The sequence below is a fragment of the Antedon bifida genome, chromosome 9 (genome assembly GCF_963402885.1).
Source record: "Antedon bifida chromosome 9, ecAntBifi1.1, whole genome shotgun sequence".
NCBI classification, from domain to species: Eukaryota; Metazoa; Echinodermata; class Crinoidea; order Comatulida; family Antedonidae; genus Antedon; species Antedon bifida.
Window position 1 is genome coordinate 11,378,866 of NC_136234.1, and position 21,060 is coordinate 11,399,925.

The window sequence follows — 21,060 nt, forward strand, 5'->3', positions numbered from 1 at the left end:
TGTTTACATTATTAGTTGGCTGAGTATAATGTATTCTGTTTTTTATGCTTTGGAACAGGAATTCTCTGTTGACGTGGTCATATGCTGCTGTGAGATCGATAAAGCATGAAAACAATTTTCGCTGTGTTCTATGTGCGATTTCTTGAAGTTGTCTACATACGCCGTCACTGCATCCTTTTTCTGATAGGAAGCCAAACTGAGTATGCATGAGTTGTTCCTCGTAGAATGGTGATAGACGATCAAGTATGATGTTCATAGCAACCTTAGTCAATGTGGATATAGCATCAAAGGATACAAGTGTGTGTTTTTGTCTATGTTGTTCAGTGTCTTTATGTCGGCTGCTAATTGCTTGGAATTTTCTACATGGAATTCTGTGTTTCCAACCAAAGATGATGATAATTTTGAAAGCAATTTGGAGACTTTGTAGTATATTGTGTTAATATTGTCTACGATTGGGCGTATTGGATTGTTCTGTTTGTGGATTTTAGGTGTGCAGTATAATCGCAGGATGATTTCTGCAGTGGGGAAGAGTTTGGTTTTCCATTCATATGTTATTTTCTTTTCTTCTAGTAATCATTTATTTTTAAATATATATTTGAAACCAGATGAAATTTTTTGAGAATATTTATCACATTATATAATGTATATTTGTATTCTACGTTTGTATTCTTTCTTTAAAGGGATTTGAGCTTTAACCAAATAGGTACATTGCCAGCCAATGTATTTGCTGATTTGACAGCATTGGAAGGACTGTGAGTATATTAAGTTAACTTATTTCATTCATTAAAATGGCATAAAATTAAATACGCTGAAGGTCATTCTATCTCTCGACCCCCAACTGTGGCCCTAGCACCAACCAAGTGATGATGCTCGCTTCGCTTGTTGCATATCCCCCCTTGCCGGGACGATCCTAGTACCAACCCTAATTGTTACTTTTGCATTCTTTTTTTAACGGTATTAGTACAATAACCAAATAGTTACATTGTCAGCAAATGCATTTGTCGATATGACAGCATTGAAAATACTGTGAGTATATTAAATAACCCTTTTTAAATTATTAAAATGAACCTGAAATGGACTTTCAATTTTCAAGAAATTCACACATGTTATCTTAATGTATCAAATTAACACAAGCCCATACAAATAAAAACAAAATCATAATGTGTAGTATTTTGAGAAAAAACGAATGTTTAAGATACCTTGGTGAATTAGCGAAAATTACTCACGCCATTGCAATATTCTATTTCAACGGCCGTCGGGAGCATCTATATTCACGACGTCACATATACACACGACAATATCGAGAGCGAATGCCGCCCGATAGTCCGGGAAAGATACGCGAAGCCTTGACACTAATACTAATTTATTCAATATATAATGTTGTTGAAATATAGTGCCCTAAAATGTACTTTGTTCTAAAACCCGAATTTAGAAGGCCTAGGCCTACCTCCCAAACCTTTACTAGGCCTAGGCTAGGCCCCAACGCGCGGAGTCGATCCACCACCCACCCATGCGAGGCTCCGTTTCATGTGTATCCAAAGCGATATCAACAACAACTTGCTGCTCAAGCCAAAGTAAAATATGAATCAAATTCGTTTTCGAACTGCCTGATTCGTGACAAATAAATTACCATCTCACATTAATTCTGCTAAACTAAAAACTAAAGAAACTCGCACATTTTAGCAGTATAAATTACGAACAAAAAACAAAATACACGAACGGAAAAAGATGGATACGCATCATTGCACACGGCGCTGTATCCCGGACAACGTTGCCAGACTAACGTCGGTATTGCCAGAAAAAACCGTTGATTTGGAGATTTTAAATCGTCATTTACTCGATGAATAACCGTTTATACGGTAATAATTTTATCTAAAAAAATTCTAAATACGTTTCTGCAAAAGCACAAGCATTTTTTTAGAAAATAATCCATAGATTTCAAGAGTTATAGCCAAAAAACTGCAAATTGTCCATTGGAGGGATAGGAATATATTCGCAAAGTGACGTCACCCGCGATTTTTTTTTTTATTTTCCATTGGGGCTTTCCCCAAAAGGGCGAATTTATATTTTGTAACAATATACATTCTAGCAACACCTAATAGCCCCCAAAACATCATTCTAAAATGAAAAAAAATCGAAAATCCATTTCAGGTCCATTTTAAGTGATGCTCGCTTTCTCATGTATATTCCCTGGCAATCCTGGTACCACGGCTAATTTGTAATTTTTACTTTTGTATTCTTTCTTTAAAGGGATTTGAACTTTAACCAAATAGTTACATTGTCAGCCAATGCATTTGCTGATTTGACAGCATTGAAAATACTGTGAGTATATTAAATAACCCTTTTTAAATTATTGAAACGGCCCCTTGGTCCCACCTAGGAGGCCCCCTGACATGCACCAGCCAAGTGATGCTCGCTTCGCTTGTTGCATATAATCCCCCTTGTCGGGACGATCCTGGTATCACTGCTGTTTTGAAATTTTTACTTTTGCATTATTTTTAAATAGTTACATTATCAGCGAATGCATTTGCTGATTTGACTGCATTGGGAAGTTTGTGAGTTTATTAAAGTACTTACAGTACCACTGCTAATTTGTAATTTTTACTTTTGCCGTCTTTCTTTAAAGGGATTTGAGCTATAACCAAATAGGTACATTGCCAGCCAATGTGTTTGCTGATTTGACAGCATTGACATTTTTGTAAGTATTACTTAAGTTAACTTTTAACGATCAACGATAATAGCGTCGAGAAAACAGGCTTAAGACAGTGGTGCTTAATTAACCATGCAGGGCCGCACTTTACTTTACTGTTTCAAACAACTATAAAAAAATACTAACATAGCATGCCATTTAGTAGGTAATTAGGTCTATTAGGCACAACAATACCGAAACAGTCATAAAAATCGGTCAAATAATAACACAGAGATACATTAAAAAACACCATAAAATAAACTGTTTTTCTGTGATTTCGTGTCGTTCAGCGGAAATAATATAATATAATGAAATAAGTAATTTTTTGTAGTAATTTGTATTTTGTAGTAAATATTTATCACATTAATATATCAATTAATATTTCATTCTTTTCTTTATCCCTGGACCCCCAACTGGGCCCTAGCACCAACCAAGCGATGATGCTCGCTTCGCTTGTTGTATATCCCCCTTGTCCGGTACGATCCTGGTACCACCGCTAATTTGTAATTTTTACTTTTGCCTTCTTTCTTTAAAGGGATTTGAGCCATACCCAAATAGTTACATTAGCAGCCAATGTGTTTGCTGATTTGACAGCATTGAAAATACTGTGAGTATATTAAATAACCCTTTTTAAATTATTGAAACGGCCCCTTGGTCCCACCTAGGAGGCCCCCTGACATGCACCAGCCAAGTGATGCTCGCTTCGCTTGTTGCATATAATCCCCTTGTCGGGACGATCCTGGTATCACCACTAATTTGTAATTTTTACTTTTGCCTTCTTTCTTTAAAGGTATTTGAGCCGTACCCAAATAGTTACATTGCTAGCCAATGTGTTTGCTGATTTGACAGCATTGAATAAACTGTGAGTATATTAAATTAACTCTTTTTAAATTATTAAAACGGCCCCTTTGTCCCACCTGGGCCCTTTGACATGCAGCAGCCAAGTGATGCTCGCTTTCTCATGCATATCCCCCTTGTCGGAACGATCCTGGTACTACCGCTAATTTGTAATTTTTACTTTTGCATTCTTCTTTCTTTAAAGGTATTTGAGCGGTAACCAAATAGTTACATTGCCAGCCAATGCATTTGCTCACTTGACAGCATTGGAAAGTTTGTGAGTTTATTACAGTACTTATGCTAACTTTTAACGATATACGATGATAGCGTCGTCGAATAACGTCGGCTGGAAAACAGGCTTAAGACAGTGGTGCTTATAGTTAACCATGCAGGGCCGTACCACTTTCACTTTACTGGATAAAAAATAGCCAAACGGGTGAGATTGCTCCCTATAGTATAATAGACTAGCCTATCAAAACGCCTCAAACAACAGGGCCGTAGCCAGGATCTGTCAAGGGGAGGTTCGGACACTACGTATTTGGGTCACTGCCCCGCGCCACCCCAACCCGGTGGGGTCTGAGGCGAATTTTGTTAAATGACACCCCTTGATGGCCGGAAATGGTACTCTCGCATAACATAAAATTCATGATAAATGGCACCTCTAATTGGCCGAAAAAAAAAACACTCTCATGCAGCATGCTACCAATGAGCAAAATGATCGTACTTTTTTCCTCCTCCTCACCACACACGTGGACTATTTAAAGTTCGCCCGAACCATAAAACTCCCCTGGCTACGGGCCTAAACAAGCGGATGGATTTGAACAAATTGGGTTTTTAAAACTACTCGTGTCGAAACACCTGAGATTAAGTGAAATTATGTTTTCAGATTACAAATTATAACTTTTTCACTCGTACACAAATAAAGTTTTTGGAAAAGTAGTTCCAGTTTACTTGAGACTCGGTACCAGCCACAAATTGTCTCCTATCCTTTAATACTAGGTCACTAGAAAGCCCGATTGGTCATTGTAGCATGGTGTACCAGGTCAAAGGTTATAGACGTTTTTGTTTTCAGGATAAGAAAATGTTACGAACATGTCTACTTTAATATTATGCTTAGATATCACGTATAGACGTCACAACAATAGGACGATTTTTGGATCATCTTAATTTAAAATGTCAATGCTGACGATGTTTCAAAAACTAAAAAAATAAAAATAACATGACATTGTAGAAAATTAATTAGACATAACAATAAGGAAACAGTCATAAAAATCGGTCAAATAATTACACAGAGATACATTTAAAAAACACCATAAAATAAACTGTTTTTTTGTGATTTTGTGTCGTTCAGCTGAAAATAATATAATATAATGAAATAAGTAATTTTTTGTAGTAATTTGTATTTTGTAGTAAATGTTTATCACAATAATATGATGTATAATTTTATTCTATGTTTGTATTCTTTTTTTAAAGGGATTTGAGCGGTAACCAAATAGTTACATTGCCAGCAAATGTATTTGCTGATTTGACAGCATTAGAAGAACTGTGAGTATATTAAGTTAACTTATTTTATTTATTAAAATGGCCTCAAATTAAATAACCTGAACGTCATTCTACCACAGGACCCCCAACTGAGGCCCTATCACCAACCAACCAAGAGATGATGCTCGCTTCGCTTGTTGCATATCCCCCTTGTCAGGTATGATCCTCAAGTTCAAGTTAAAGATCAAGTTAAAATTTATTGTCAAATACAAAGTAAATGAAATTTGCCTTCCAAGGTTTAAATTACAATAAAAACAAGGCCAACAGTCATAAGTCGCGTGCTCTAAGAAAAAACATCAAACAGTTCAAAAAGTACAGAAAAGCGATAAAACGCATAGTGATACTGGACCGACAGACAGACAGACAGACAGACCAACCGACCGACATAGTGAACTATAGAGTCGCGTCCACACGACTAAAAATAGCCAAACGGGTGAGATTGCTCCCTATAGTATAATAGACTAGCCTATCAAAACGCCTCAAACAAGCGGATGGATTTGAACAAATTGGGTTTTTAAAACTACTCGTGTATCGAAACACCTGACAATAAGTAAAATTATGTTTTCAGATTACAAATTATAACTTTCTCATTCGTACACAAATAAAGTTTTTGGAAAAGTAGTTCCAGTTTACTTGAGACTCAGTACCAGCCACAAATTGTCTCCTATCCTTTAACACTAGGTCACTAGAAAGCCCGATTGGTCATTGTAGCATGGTGTACCAGGTCAAAGGTTATAGACGTTTTTGTTTTCAGGATAAGAAAATGTTACGAACATGTCTACTTTAATATTATGCTTAGATATCACGTATAGACGTCACAATAGGACGATTTTTGAATCATCTTAATTTAAAATGTCAATGCTGACGATGTTTCAAAAACTAAAAAAATAAAAATAACATGACATTGTAGAAAAATAATTAGACATAACAATAAGGAAACAGTCATAAAAATCGGTCAAATAATTACACAGAGATACATTTAAAAAACACCATAAAATAAACTGTTTTTCTGTGATTTCGTGTCGTTCAGCGGAAAATAATATAATATAATGAAATAAGTAATTTTTTGTAGTAATTTGTATTTTGTAGTAAATGTTTATCACAATAATATGATGTATAATTTTATTCTATGTTTGTATTCTTTTTTTAAAGGGATTTGAGCGGTAACCAAATAGTTACATTGCCAGCAAATGTATTTGCTGATTTGACAGCATTAGAAGAACTGTGAGTATATTAAGTTAACTTATTTTATTTATTAAAATGGCCTCAAATTAAATAACCTGAACGTCATTCTACCACAGGACCCCCAACTGAGGCACTATCACCAACCAACCAAGAGATGATGCTCGCTTCGCTTGTTGCATATCCCCCTTGTCAGGTATGATCCTCAAGTTCAAGTTAAAGATCAAGTTAAAATTTATTGTCAAATACAAAGTAAATGAAATTTGCCTTCCAAGGTTTAAATTACAATAAAAACAAGGCCAACAGTCATAAGTCGCGTGCTCTCAGAAAAAACATCAAACAGTTCAAAAAGTACAGAAAAGCGATAAATTGCATAGTGATACCGGACCGACAGACAGACAGACAGACAGACCAACCGACCGACATAGTGAACTATAGAGTCGCGTCCACACGACTAAAAATAGCCAAACGGGTGAGATTGCTCCCTATAGTATAATAGACTAGCCTATCAAAACGCCTCAAACAAGCGGATGGATTTGAACAAATTGGGTTTTTAAAACTACTCGTGTATCGAAACACCTGACAATAAGTAAAATTATGTTTTCAGATTACAAATTATAACTTTCTCATTCGTACACAAATAAAGTTTTTGGAAAAGTAGTTCCAGTTTACTTGAGACTCAGTATCAGACCACAAATTGTATCCTATCCTTTAACACTAGGTCATTAGAAAGCCTAATTGGTCAGTTGTGGTATGGTGAACCAGGTCAAAAGTTATAGACGTTTTTGTTTTCAGGAAAATAACATGTTACGAACATAGTTTAACATAGTTTTATGCTTAGACATCACGTATAGGACGATTTTTGGATCGTCTTACTTTAGCGCTGTTTCAAACACTAAACAAATTAAAATAACAAAACATTTTAGGAAATAATTAGGCATAACAATAAGGAAACAGTCATAAAATCGGTCAAATAATAACACAGAGATACATTTAAAAAAAACTGATTTCGTGTCGTTCAGCGGAAATAATATAATGAAATAAGTAATTTGTTGTAGTAGGCCTAATTTGTATTTTGTAGTAAATATTTATTACATTAATATAATGTATAATTGTATTCTACGTTTGTATTCTTTCTTTAAAGGGATTTGGGCTATAACAAAATAAGTACATTGCCAATCAATGCAATTGCTAATTTGGCAGCATTGGAAGAACTGTGAGTATAATAAGTAAACTTAGTTTATTCATTAAAATGACCTGACATTAATTACGCTGACCCCCGACTTTGGCCCTTGTACCAACCAAGTGATGATGCTCGCTTCGCATGCATATTGTCTTGGCTTGGTACCACTGCATTCTTTTTTTAACGGTAGTACAATAATCAAATAGTTACATTACGTCAGCCAATGCATTTGCTGAGTTGACAGCATTGGAAAGTTTGTGAGGTTATTACAATACTTTTGTTAATTTTTAACGATCAACGATGTAAAGATAGCGTCGTTGAATAACATCGGCTGGAAAACAGGCTTAAGACAGTGGTGCTTAGTTACCCATGCAGGGCCGTACCACTTTACTGTATAAAAAATAGCCAAACGGGTGAGATTGCTCCCTATAGTATAATAGACTAGCCTATCAAAACGCCTCAAACAAGCGGATGTATTTGAACAAATTGGGTTTTTAAAACTACTCGTGTCGAAACACCTGACATTAACCCAAATTATGTTTTTAGATTTCACATTATAACTTTCCCCTTCGTACATAAATAAAGTTTTTGGAAAAGTAGTTCCAGTTTACTTGAGACGCGGTACCAGACCACCAATTGTCTCCTATCCTTTAACACTAGGTCATTAGAAAGTCTGACTGGTCAGTTGTAGCATGGTGTACCAGGTCAAAGGTTATAAACGTTTTTGTTTGAATCAAGAAAAGAACATGTTACGAACATGTCTACTTTAACATAGAAATATTTTGGGATCATCTTACTTTAAAATGTCAATGCCGACGATATTTCAAAAACTAAAAAAAAAATAAAGATAACATGACATTGTAGGAAATTAATTAGGCATAACAATAAGGAAACAGTCATAAAAATCTGTCAAATAATAACACAGAGATACATTAAAAAACATCATAAAATAAACTGTTTTTCTGTGATTTCGTGTCGTTCAGCGGAAATAATATAATATAATATAATGAAATAAGTAATTTTTTGTAGTAATTTGTATATTGTAGTAAATATTTATCACATTAATAATGTATAATTATATTCTACGTTTGTATTCTTTCTTTAAAGAAATTTGAGCGGTAACAAAATAGGTACATTGCCAGCCAATGCATTTGCTGATTTGACAGCATTGGAAGAACTGTGAGTATATGTTATAGTTAAATTATTTTATTCATTAAAATGGCCTCAAATTAAATACGCTGAAGGTCATTCTATTCCTGGACCCCCAACTGAGGCCCTAGCACCAACCAAGTGATGATGCTCGCTTCGCTTGTTGCATATCCCCTTTGTCGGGACGATCCTGTACCACCGTTAACTTGTAAATATTACTTTTGTATTCTTTCTTTAAAGGAAATTGAGCGCTAACCAAATAGTTACATTGTCAGCCAATGCATTTGCTGATTTGACAGCATTGAAAATACTGTGAGTATTACTCAAGTTAAGATTAATAATCAACGATGATAGCATCGTCGAATAACGTCGGCTGTAAAACAGGCTTAAGACAGTGGTGCTTAGTTAACCATGCAGGGACGTACCACTACTGGATAAAAAATAGCCAATATTAGACGAGCCTATCAAAACGCCTCAAACAAGCGGATGGATTTGAACAAATTGGGATTTTGAAACTCCTCATGTATCGAAACCTGACATTAAGTCAAATTATGTTTTCAGATTACAAATTATAACTTTCCCACTCGTCCACAAGTTTTTGGAAGAGTAGTTCCAGTTTACTTGTTACGTTAAGGACTCAGTACCAGTCCACAAATTGTCTCCTATCCTTCAACACTAGGTCATTAGAAAGCCTGATTGGTCAGTGTTACGGACATGTCTACTTTAACATGGGACGATTTAGGGATTCACCAGGCATGTTATTATATTAGGTTTAACTACCTAACTATAACTGAAAAAAAATTATGTACAATTAACCAGATATTATATTTAAAATTCATGCCTGTACCTGAGCCTTTTCCCAATTTATTTGAGAATTAATTGGAGAATTTTTATTTGTATAAATATCATTAGTTTTTTAATTGAGCACTGTGGTAGTTTTATTAGTCGTGTGCAACGTGACTCTACAGCTCATTATGTAGGTCGGTTGGTCGGTCGGTTGGTCGGTAAACACTAACTGCGACTGCAGCCATGTATATGGCCATCTTTTTAACTTCATGATTATTTACATAGGCCTATGCATTTTGATTATATATCTTTATTTTTTAGATTAGTATTTTTAGGTTATTTAGATCTGTTTAAACTTCTTTTGTTAAGTGTATTATACAAAAAATATAAGAAAAATAATGAAAAAGGAGGTAATACGGAAAACAAAGAAAAAAATGTTACTGATGAAGTTTATCAAATTGTGATGACATTAGGAATTGACAAAAATGTGATAAATAATATGATGATGATGATATTTATTTACAATGTCTCTAATTTTTATAAAACTGGAATCAATCCAGTGTTTAAAGTATTTATAATTTCTCTTAAATACAATCTGATTATTCTCCATATATGTTGTACTCTTCTATAATGTAAGAGGCATATAATTGTATGTCTAATTGATTTATCTTTTAAAGGAGTTTAAATTACAACGATATAACTACCATAGATCGAAATGCGTTTTCTTCTTTTGCTTCATCACTTTCAAAGTTGTAAGTTAAACACTGTTGTAATTTCATTACAAATTTAACAACCTATTTTGTTTTCATTAGCATTCTTGATTCTGTTAAAATAAACACTACCGTGTAATCGGTAGACAGGTTAAAACAACCGACATGTTTTTTCTGTCAACCTTTTACTCATTGGATTTTTATCTTAACATTCGAAATATGTTTGTTGTTTTACACATTTTACTAATCATGTTTATGCCTATGCTTGATTTATTTATTTAAAACTATTATTTTGTAGATGGTTAGAAGGTAACAACTTACAGCATTACAATTCGAGTACTTTTGAGGAATTGACAAACTTAACAGAATTGTAAGTAGGCTTATTTGGTCAGCAAAAAATAAAGTGGTAAATGTATTTCAAAATGGCCGCCATTTTCTCAAAAGGAAAGGTTTGAGAAAGATGTGTAGTTTTTAAACATGATTTATTAGAAAAAAAATGTATGAACTATTTATAGAGAGATTTTGACCCAACTTAAAGTTGCATGTATTGCAATCGGTTTTTCAATCGCATCGAATAAAATCTGTTGGGAGCGGTGGGTTCAAGATGATCATAGCTTGAATACATCTCTACTCTTTCGAATATAAGTTGTCTATCCATTGTTATACACGAGCACTGTGATAACAAACTGCCACTGGAGTTGGCGGAATTGATGCACATGTATCATAAAAGCCCATTTCCCGAAATCGTTGAAGCACAGTGCATCCAGGTCAGACCTTCATTAGCAAAACATTCATAGGGGCATTCCACAGTATTTGGTTCGTAAGTTTAAAATGTTCATTTACTGATTACCAAATATTTTTCTGATCTTTAAATTATTGAATATTAAATATGAAAAAACACATATTTGATGTTACGGACGGGACATTTTAAAATCCTATTTATTTAAAAAAACCATGCATCATACTGTATCAAGGTCAGACCTTTATTAGCAAAACATTCATAGGGGTATTCCTTTTTTTTTAAATGAATATAGTTAACTAATAATTAAAATGCTGTTTATTAATTTCATACGTGCATTTAAAATTTATAAATGTCCCGTCCGTCGTTTTAGGTCGTTTTTTTTACATTATTTGAGAAGTAATGATACAAAAATCGTATTATTTCATTTTCTCATTAGACTATATAAGTATACTTATTATCATGATACAAAAAGTTCAGTTTGCAGTGTATGTTTCCCCTAAAAGATGAAACATTTATTATTATGTTTACCTTTACTCTTATAGGAGGTCGGATTCTTCATGTTTATGTTCCATTGTGGGTGACATTGATTATTGCTATCCTGGCTTAGATCCATTTGCTTCATGTGAAGACTTACTAGGAAGTGAATACATACGGGTATTGATGTGGATTATTGTAATTTCAGCTTTCAGTGGCAATTTAGTCGTTATCATATCACGACAGTGTAAAAAGGATAACAACAAAAGTAATGATAACGAAATTAATAAAGTCCAAACCACACTCATAACCAACCTTGCCGTGTCTGACCTGTTAATGGTAGTCTATTTGATTATCATTTTAAGTGTAGATATGCATTACAGAGGGCGATATGCAACATTTGAATGGGGTTGGAAAAGGAGTCCTCTTTGCAGTTTTGCTGGTGCAATTGCCACTCTCTCTGGTCAGTCTTCGGTTTTTACATTAATGCTTTTAAGCATCGATCGTGCTATAAACATTGCTTATCCATTTAGTACCAAACGTCTTAGTTGCAAAAGTTGTAGAATTATTATCGGAATTGCATGGGTGTGTTGGATTGTGCTCAGCTTTCTTCCAGTAGTAGCAAACGTCATTACAAGCATCTGGTATTACGAAGTGACGTGGAATTATTTCGGAGAAAATTATTATGGAGTAAAGAGTGTGTGCCTTGCACTTCCGTTATCAAAAAGCCATTGGCCAGGCTGGGAATATGCTTTTGCTACCTGTATCGGATTAAACAGTTTAGGTTTTATCATCATCGCTGTGGGTTATATAATCATTTTCGTGTCTATCAAGCGCTCATCAGCAGGTGCTAACAGAAAACGAAGAAGAAAAGAAGATATCAAACTAGCAGTGAAAATAGGGTTTCTCATTTTTACAGATTTATGTTGCTGGTTTCCTATTGTATTGATGGCAATTGGTGCTGAACTGGGTGGGTGGGTACCTCCTGTGAAAATATATGTTTTGTCTGCGATGTTCATCATACCAATTAACTCCTCGATCAATCCCTATCTATACACAATTATCGACTGTTGCTTTAAGAAACCAAATGTTGCCAATACCAATCGACCACGACCCGTGGCTTTTATACAGCTTCAGGAAATGAGACCTAGAAATACTGACAGATACAATCTAAACATGTAAAGCTTTTGCCATTTTTTCTTATAAAAAGGTGCGTAAATCCTTTAAGCTCTAAGCATTAGTTTGCAATATTTTAACACGGCATATCTGGCTAATATTTGTTTAGGAAAAAAGTAGAATTCATTGTAATCGCTTTAGGAATGTCGAATGCATTTCATAGAAAAAGAGAGAATTACTTTACAATGACGAATATTTTTGTTTTACTTACTTTTTTTTAAATATCATTTTGTTTCTTTGTAATTTCTTAGTGAGTACAGTATCTATTGTTTATGTATATTTTTGTCAAATGTGAAGAAACTATTTTTTCCACGAAGTTAGATGTTCCTGTCTATATTAGAGTTTCACAACACAACTGTCACATGAGTGAAATCATTTTAAAAGTGTATACTATTACTACTATCACTATTATAGCAACATTTTGACTGTTTTGTGGTTGTTTTTTTTTTTTGCGCTATACGTCATATTACATGGAACTATTACATGGCTATTTAATTCAACGTTGAAGCGGAAAGACAAGACAAGCATACACTGACATGACAGGACTTAAACCTAGGACACTAGGATTGGTAGCTGAGCATCATAACCACCAAACTACAACTCTACAATAGGTCCACGACCGACGACACATCGATTGACCTGACCATCGATTGGTCATCGGTCGTTTCAAATCAGAAACTCCCTATTAATTAAATATGGATTCATTAAATAAAAATTTAGTTTAGAACAGTGTATGTTTTATAAAACAAATAATAAACATACTTGTGTATATTACTTATGGTAATATCAATGACTTGAGGTATAACAAATTTGTAATTATATAAGTTTCTTGTGTTCTATAATTTTGGTACAATTGAAATTGAGGAAAATCATCATTGTTAATTGGGATTTTGAAATTGTTTATCATTTTAAGTATACTTAAATTGTACATTCTGCATTAAGGTACAGTAGTTTCATGGTTTCTTGAATATTAAACATTTCGTTTCTTGTGTTCTATAATTTTGGTACAATTGAAATTGAAGAAAATCATCATTGTTAATTGGGATTTTAAAATTGTTTATCATTTTAAGTATACTTAAATTGTACATTCTGCATTAAGGTACAGTAGTTTCATGGTTTCTTGAATATTAAACATTTCGTAGATTAAAATAAACCGTCAATGTTTTTAGAACTACAGTTTAAACTTCATAATTAGACAGTTTGACTACTAAATCATTATAAAAAATATTTAAAAATGTACATATATATTATAATTAATATTTTTTTTTATCTTTCCATACATATGTTCCATATCTGGTTACATATAGTTTTCTCTTAAAACATTTTCATTTCAGTACACTTTGCATATTATTCTATTAACAATGTTTGTTTTTATCATCTGCTTACATTTAAGTTTTTTTAAGTTGTATACATTTCATTACATATTATCACATTTTCCATTATTTTTTGTTTTTATTTTTTCCATATATAATTTCTACTAGTACTGCTTTCCTCTTTTTATACATATAATCTCTTTAACACATTTCCATTAACACTTTTTTTTATTAACATAGTTGTTTTTGTTTTTTTTTTCATCTACATGCGCATTCGTTTCTTTATACACTTATTATTATTATAATTAATGTTATTTATGTGAAGAATGTGTAGATTATAAATAACGTATTCAATAGAAAAGGATAGATAGTGCACTTTACAGGCCTACATCAATGTGTTTGCCAATGCATTATGCCTACATTGTTTGTGTTTGTCATATGATAAAACTTACTATTGGTATATTAGTTTATATTATATAAATTGCTATAAAGCTATTACTAAGTATATTGATTTGTTTTATACTTTTAATTAACCTTTATTTTAAAAGATAATTAAGATATCGTAGATCTTCGTTTTAAAATATTATAGAATTGGTTTGTATTAATTATTATTTTAATTATAACTACTGTGTCATGATGCGCAATTTAACGATTAAAATGAAGTAGAATTAGTTAAAATTGATGTTGTTTGTATTATTTGAGTTATAGGCTTACTTTACTGACAATGGTGCGAGTAAACCGGATCACTATCAAATATAGGTTACAGAGAGCGGGATGGTTCGATAGTGCGAAGGTGGTTACATAGTATTACAGAGGAAGATTATTAATATTACATTGTGTAAGAGCGAGATGGTTCGATAGAGCGAGATGGTTCGATAGTGCGAAGGTGGTTACATAGTGTTAACAGAGGGAGATTATTAATATTACATTGTGTAAGAGCGAAATGGTTCGATAGTGCGAAGGTGGTTACATAGTGTTACAGAGGGAGATTATTAATATTACATTGTGTAAGAGCGAAATGGTTCGATAGTGCGAAGGTGGTTACATAGTGTTACAGAGGGAGATTATTAATATTACATTGTGTAAGAGCGAGATGGTTCGATAGTGCGAAGGTGGTTACATAGTGTTTACAGAGGGAGATTATTACTATTACATTGTGTAAGAGCGAGATGGTTCGATAGTGCGAAGGTGGTTACATAGTGTTACAGAGGGAGATTATTAATATTACATTGTGTAAGAGCGAGATGGTTCGATAGTGCGAAGGTGGTTACATAGTGTTACAGAGGGAGGTTATTAATATTACATTGTGTAAGAGCGAGATGGTTCGATAGTGCGAAGGTGGTTACATAGTGTTACAGAGGGAGATTATTAATATTACATTGTGTAAGAGCGAGATGGTTCGATAGTGCGAAGGTGGTTACATAGTGTTACAGAGGGAGATTATTAATATTACATTGTGTAAGAGCGAGATGGTTTGATAGTGCGAAGGTTGTTACATAGTGTTACAGAGGGAGATTATTAATATTACATTGTGTAAGAGCGAGATGGTTCGATAGTGCGAAGGAGGTTAAATAGTGTTACAGAGGGAGATTATTAATATTACATTGTGTAAGAGCGAGATGGTTTGATAGTGCGAAGGTTGTTACATAGTGTTACAGAGGGAGATTATTAATATTACATCGTGTAAGAGCGAGATGGTTCGATAGTGCGAAGGAGGTTAAATAGTGTTACAGAGGGAGATTATTAATATTACATTGTGTAAGAGCGAGATGGTTCGATAGTGCGAAGGTGGTTACATAGTGTTACAGAGGGAGATTATTAATATTACATTGTGTAAGAGCGAGATGGTTCGATAGTGCGAAGTTGGTTAAATAGTGTTACAGAGGGAGATTATTAATATTACATTGTGTAAGAGCGAGATGGTTCGATAGTGCGAAGGTAGTTACATAGTGTTTACAGAGGGAGATTATTAATATTACATTGTGTAAGAGCGAGATGGTTCGATAGTGCGAAGTTGGTTAAATAGTGTTACAGAGGGAGATTATTAATATTACATTGTGTAAGAGCGAGATGGTTTGATAGTACGAAGTTGGTTAAATAGTGTTACAGAGGGAGATTATTAATATTACATCGTGTAAGAGCGAGATGGTTCGATAGTGCGAAGGTTGTTACATAGTGTTACAGAGGGAGATTATTAATATTAAATTGTGTAAGAGCGAGATGGTTCGATAGTGCGAAGGTGGTTACATAGTGTTACAGAGGGAGATTATTAATATTATATTGTGTAAGAGCGAGATGGTTCGATAGTGCGAAGGTGGTTGCATAGTGTTACATAGGGAGATTATTAATATTACATTGTGTAAGAGCGAGATAGTTAGATAGTGCGCAGGTGGTTACATAGCATTACAGCTTAACACACAGCACAGCTATTTCAAATAACTTAAACAAAACTCAAGAAAGATGATCACCACTTGTCTATAACATAAACAATGGTGGTATACAGTTTGACTGTTTTGCCTTCTTAACGCCTACACTTCATGTTCATCAGACGTGTAGTCCAAAAACTAACACTACAATTGATCTATATAGATACGGTAGTTATTGGTACAAGGTAAATTTTCCGGTTTTTTTTACATTCATTCATTCATTCTTCTCTTGTTATTCTTGTTGCCCATTTTTAGTCGCGTGCAACGTGACTCTACAGCTCACTCTGTCGGTCGGCTGGTCGGTCGGTTGATCGGTCGGTAAACACTAGCTTGTATATGGCCTTGTCTTTATATCAGTTTCATTTAGCTAAGTCAATTTTTCAGAGTATATTCCTTATGGCCACGACTCGATGTGGTTATGTTTTTCACGGTGCGCAATCAAAAATTACGCGGTCTACGCACGATTTAACGAAATCACGTTTGTAATCATATCTTCCCAAGCATGAATCACAATTAAATAAAATTTGGTACTCATACATTTCTGGTCATATTTCATCATATGGCAATACAATTACATGCGTAGCGCATATAACGCATGCGTACGCGCGCTTAAAATGTTCACAATTGTCAAATTTTATTTATTTAGATTTTTGCACGCGCACTGCACGTTAAACGTTAATACGCAATTGTTTTGCCAGATTTCTGTTTTAAAACCTTTCTTTAATAATGTCATCATATTTGATTCACTTTCAAACTCGAAATTACGTTATATGAGCACGTCAAAAGTGGCTACGCACGTGTAAATTAAAAAAATATAAATGTATTTAAACATTTTCAACATTTTTAAACATGTTCAGCAATTTCGTTGGTCGATCGTTCGGTTGGTTGGTGGTCGGTCGGTAAACACTAACTTGAGCACGCGACTGCCGCCATGTATATGGCCTTGTTCATTTCCGATCGATATATTTAATAAACAATGTAATTCCAAAAAGTGCAGTGTTAATGGGCTAAATATGTATAAGGCATACTACAGTAGGCCTATTAATATGTATAAGGCATAATACAGTAGGCCTATTCATGCAATTCGGTCAACGAAAATCCCACAAAAAAGTGCAGTATATCTATTTAAGCGCTAATGACAGATCAATTGATTATAATATATCGACGTACCAGTTTCAAAAATAATCTGGAAGATAGTATTTATTTCGATTGTATTCCACCTTCACCAAATTGTATTCAATGTGAAGTTTCTCAACGTGTGGTAGGCCTATTATTCTTATAACTAAATCACCTCATTTCATTGTTACTTACTTAAAATGGAAGTTATTCTACTTTTGATAATATAATTAGGCCTACCCTTTTACAAACACATATTTGACGTTACGGACGGGATATTTTAAAATCCTATTTATTTCAAAAACCTTGAGTCATACTGTATAATTATTTGTTTTAAATTAATATAGTTACGTTATGTCTCAATTATACATAATCAACTATTAATTAAAATGTTGTTTATTAATTTCATACATGCATTTAAAATTTATAAATGTCCCGTCCGACGTTTTAGATTGTTTTTTAAACAATTATTTGAGAAGTATTGATACTAAAATCTTATTATTTCATTTTCTCATTAGACTATATAATTTACTTATTATCACGATACAACAAGAAGAACTGGAGTTTGCAGTGTATGTTACCCCAAAAAGATGAAACATTTATTATTCAACTATGTTTACCTTTACTCTTGTAGGGAGTTGGAATTATCATGTTTATGTTCCATTGTGGGTGATATTGATTATTGCTATCCCGGCGTAGATTTATTTTCTTCGTGTGAAGACTTACTAGGAAGTAATACATGGTATTGATGTAATTTTAGTTGTTAGTGGCAATTTAGCCGTTATCATATCACGACAGTGTAAAAAGGATAACAACACAAGTAATGATAACGAAATTAATAAAGTGCAAACGACACTCATCACCAACCTTGCCGTGTCTTGCCTGCTAATGGTAGTCTATTTGATTATCATTTTAAGTGTAGATATGCATTACAGAGGGCGATATGCCCTATTTGAATCGGATTGGAAATGGAGTCCTCTTTGCAGTTTTGTTGGTGCCATTGGTACTCTCTCTGGTCAGTCCTCTGTATTTACACTGATGATTTTAAGCATCGACCGTGCTATAAACATCGCTTATCCATTTAGTACCAAACGTCTTAGTTGCAGAAATTGTAGAATTATTATCGGAATTGCATGGGTTTGTTGGATTGTGCTCAATTTTCTCCCACTAGTAGCAAACGTCCATAACAGACAACTGGTATGACTACTACTATGACGACGTGGCGTGGCATTATTTCGGGGAAAATTATTATGGAGTAAAGAGTGTGTGCCTTGCACTGCCGTTATCAAAAAGCCATTGGCCAGGCTGGGAGTATGCTTTTGCTACCTGTATCGGATTCAACAGTTTAGGCTTGAGGTCTGTGAGTTATATAATCATTTTCGTGTCTATCAAGCGCTCATCAGCAGGTGCTAACAGAAAACGAAGAAGAAAAACAGATATCAAACTAGCAGTGAAAATAGGCTTTCTCATTTTCACAGATTTGTGAATTTTCCTATTGTATTGATGGCAATTGGTGCTGAACTGGATTGGTGGATACCTCCTGTGCAAATATATGTTTTGTCTGCGATCAGTCAATCCCTATCTATACATAATTATCGACTGTTGCTTTACTTGTTTAGGCAAAGATAAGAAACCAGACGTTGCCAATACCAATCGAACATGACCGGTGCTCAGCTCAGGAAATGAGACCTAGAAATACTGACAGATAAAACTTAAAATGTAATGCTTTTGCCTTTTTTTTCTTATAAAAAGGCGCGTAAATTATTTAGTAAGCATTAGTTTGCAATTTTTTAACACGGCATTTCTGTCTAATATTTGTTTAGGAAAAAAATAGAATTCATTGTAATCGCTTTATGTCGTCCCATCGAATGCATTTCATAGAAAAAGAGAGAATTACTTTACAATGACGACTATTCTTGTAATATTATTTTTCTTATAAAAAGGAGCGTAAATCCTTTAGTAAGCATTAGTTTGCAATATTTTAACACGGCATTTCTGTCTAATATTTGTTTAGGAAAAAATAGAATTCACTGTAATCGCTTTATGTCGTCCTATCGAATGCATTTCATAGAAAAAGAGAGAATTACTTTACAATGACGAATATTCTTGTTTTACTTACTTTTTAAAAATATCATTTTGTTTCTTTGTAATTTCTTTAATTAACTTAGTTAGACTACAGTATGTCTATTGTTTATGTAGGCCTATATTTTTGTCAAATTTGAAACTTGAATTTGAACATGAGTGAAATCATTTTAAAAGTGTATACTATTACTACTATCACTATTATAGAAACATTCTGACTGTTTTGTGGTTGTTGTTTTTTTTGCTATACGTCATATTACATGGAACTATTACATGGCTATTTAATTAAACGTTGAAGCGTTTATTGTCATTAGAAAAACACTGACATGACAAGACTTAAACCCAGGACAATAGGATTGGTAGCTGAGCATCATAACCACCAAACCACAACTCTACAGTAGGTCCACGACCGACGGAACATCGATTTACCTGACCTAGGTTGAACACCTAGCTTAATTAAAAGTAGCAATAAGAAACAAAAACTTTATAAACTAGAGGGTACTCCGAGAGTACAAACCTCCGCCTACTGTAAAATTCCCCTACATAAAATGTCTTCGGAATATTATATGTTTTTTTAAAATTTTTGTATTAGTTCTAAGTGTAAAAAGGCTAACTGCACACTACAAAGTTGTGGATGAGAGTTTGGTGTAATGGTTATGTATCCAGCCTCTCACAGTTGAGATCGCTGGTTCAAGTCCCGCTGAGGGTCTTTTTTTTATTATTATTTATTTATTTCTTTCTTTTTTTTGTGGACCTTGATCTTTGACCTTGACCCTTCAAAATTTTACCAAATTATATGATGAGTCATTGATCATTGTGGCCAAATTTGGTGAGAATCTGATAAAAACTGTGGCCTCCAGGCTGTTCACAGACACACACACAAACACACAGGGGTGAAAATATAACCTCCTTGGCGGAAGTAAAAATATATTTATTATGATATTCAACATAAAGTTTATACACAAACTATAAAAACATGTATACTAAACTCTGTCGAACTTCTAAAAGAATGCATTATATATCAAAATTTCAAAATGTAAAATGTAACCTTAAAAAGACCTGGGCTATAATAAATTCTGTATTAATACCAGCAAATCGTAACAATTTCCCATCCCTCGTTAATAACGGTGTTGAAACAATTACATCAACTAAAGAAATATGTGATTCATTTAAGTACTTTTCAACAATTGGTTCAAATTTAAATAATTTTACCAAATCCAATTTCTCAATCTTTTTTTATAAATCCTGTTACAAAAGAAGAAATAATAATTGTTGTCAGCAATTTAAATCCTAATAAAGGATCTAGTGACGATAATATCACTTCATGCCCGATTAAACAAACACTGCCGTACATAATTGACCACCTTACTTTCTCTATAAATTGTTCCTTTTCATCTGGTGTTTATTTAATTATTAAAAATAGCTAAAGTTTTTCCCATTTTTAAAAAAGGTGACAAGGGCCAAGTTAAAAATTACAGGCCTATCTCTCTTCTCAGTGCTTTTTCTAAGATCTTAGAAAAAACTTATGCACCAGCGACTCTATGATTACCTTACCAAATACAACATTCTTTATACTCACCAATATGGTTTCCGTCATAACCAATTCCACATCCCATGCAATTCTGGATCTTGTTAACAACATCACCTCATCTC

At 33.7% G+C, this 21,060-nt stretch overlaps 1 protein-coding gene across 1 annotated transcript; it reads left to right on the forward strand.

Annotated features, from left to right (window-relative positions):
* Window positions 1-331: 331 nt before the first annotated feature.
* LOC144852278 (relaxin receptor 2-like) lies at window positions 332-19,239 on the forward strand. Its single transcript, XM_078710055.1, has 15 exons — window positions 332-423; window positions 681-752; window positions 2,251-2,322; window positions 2,627-2,698; window positions 3,225-3,296; window positions 3,480-3,551; window positions 3,732-3,803; window positions 6,221-6,292; window positions 7,395-7,466; window positions 8,541-8,612; window positions 8,823-8,894; window positions 10,046-10,120; window positions 10,377-10,448; window positions 11,363-12,441; window positions 19,015-19,239. Exons 1-15 carry the CDS (start codon window positions 332-334, stop codon window positions 19,032-19,034), a joined length of 2,058 nt encoding a protein of 685 aa, XP_078566181.1. The 3' UTR covers window positions 19,035-19,239.
* The last annotated feature ends 1,821 nt before the right edge of the window (window positions 19,240-21,060 follow it).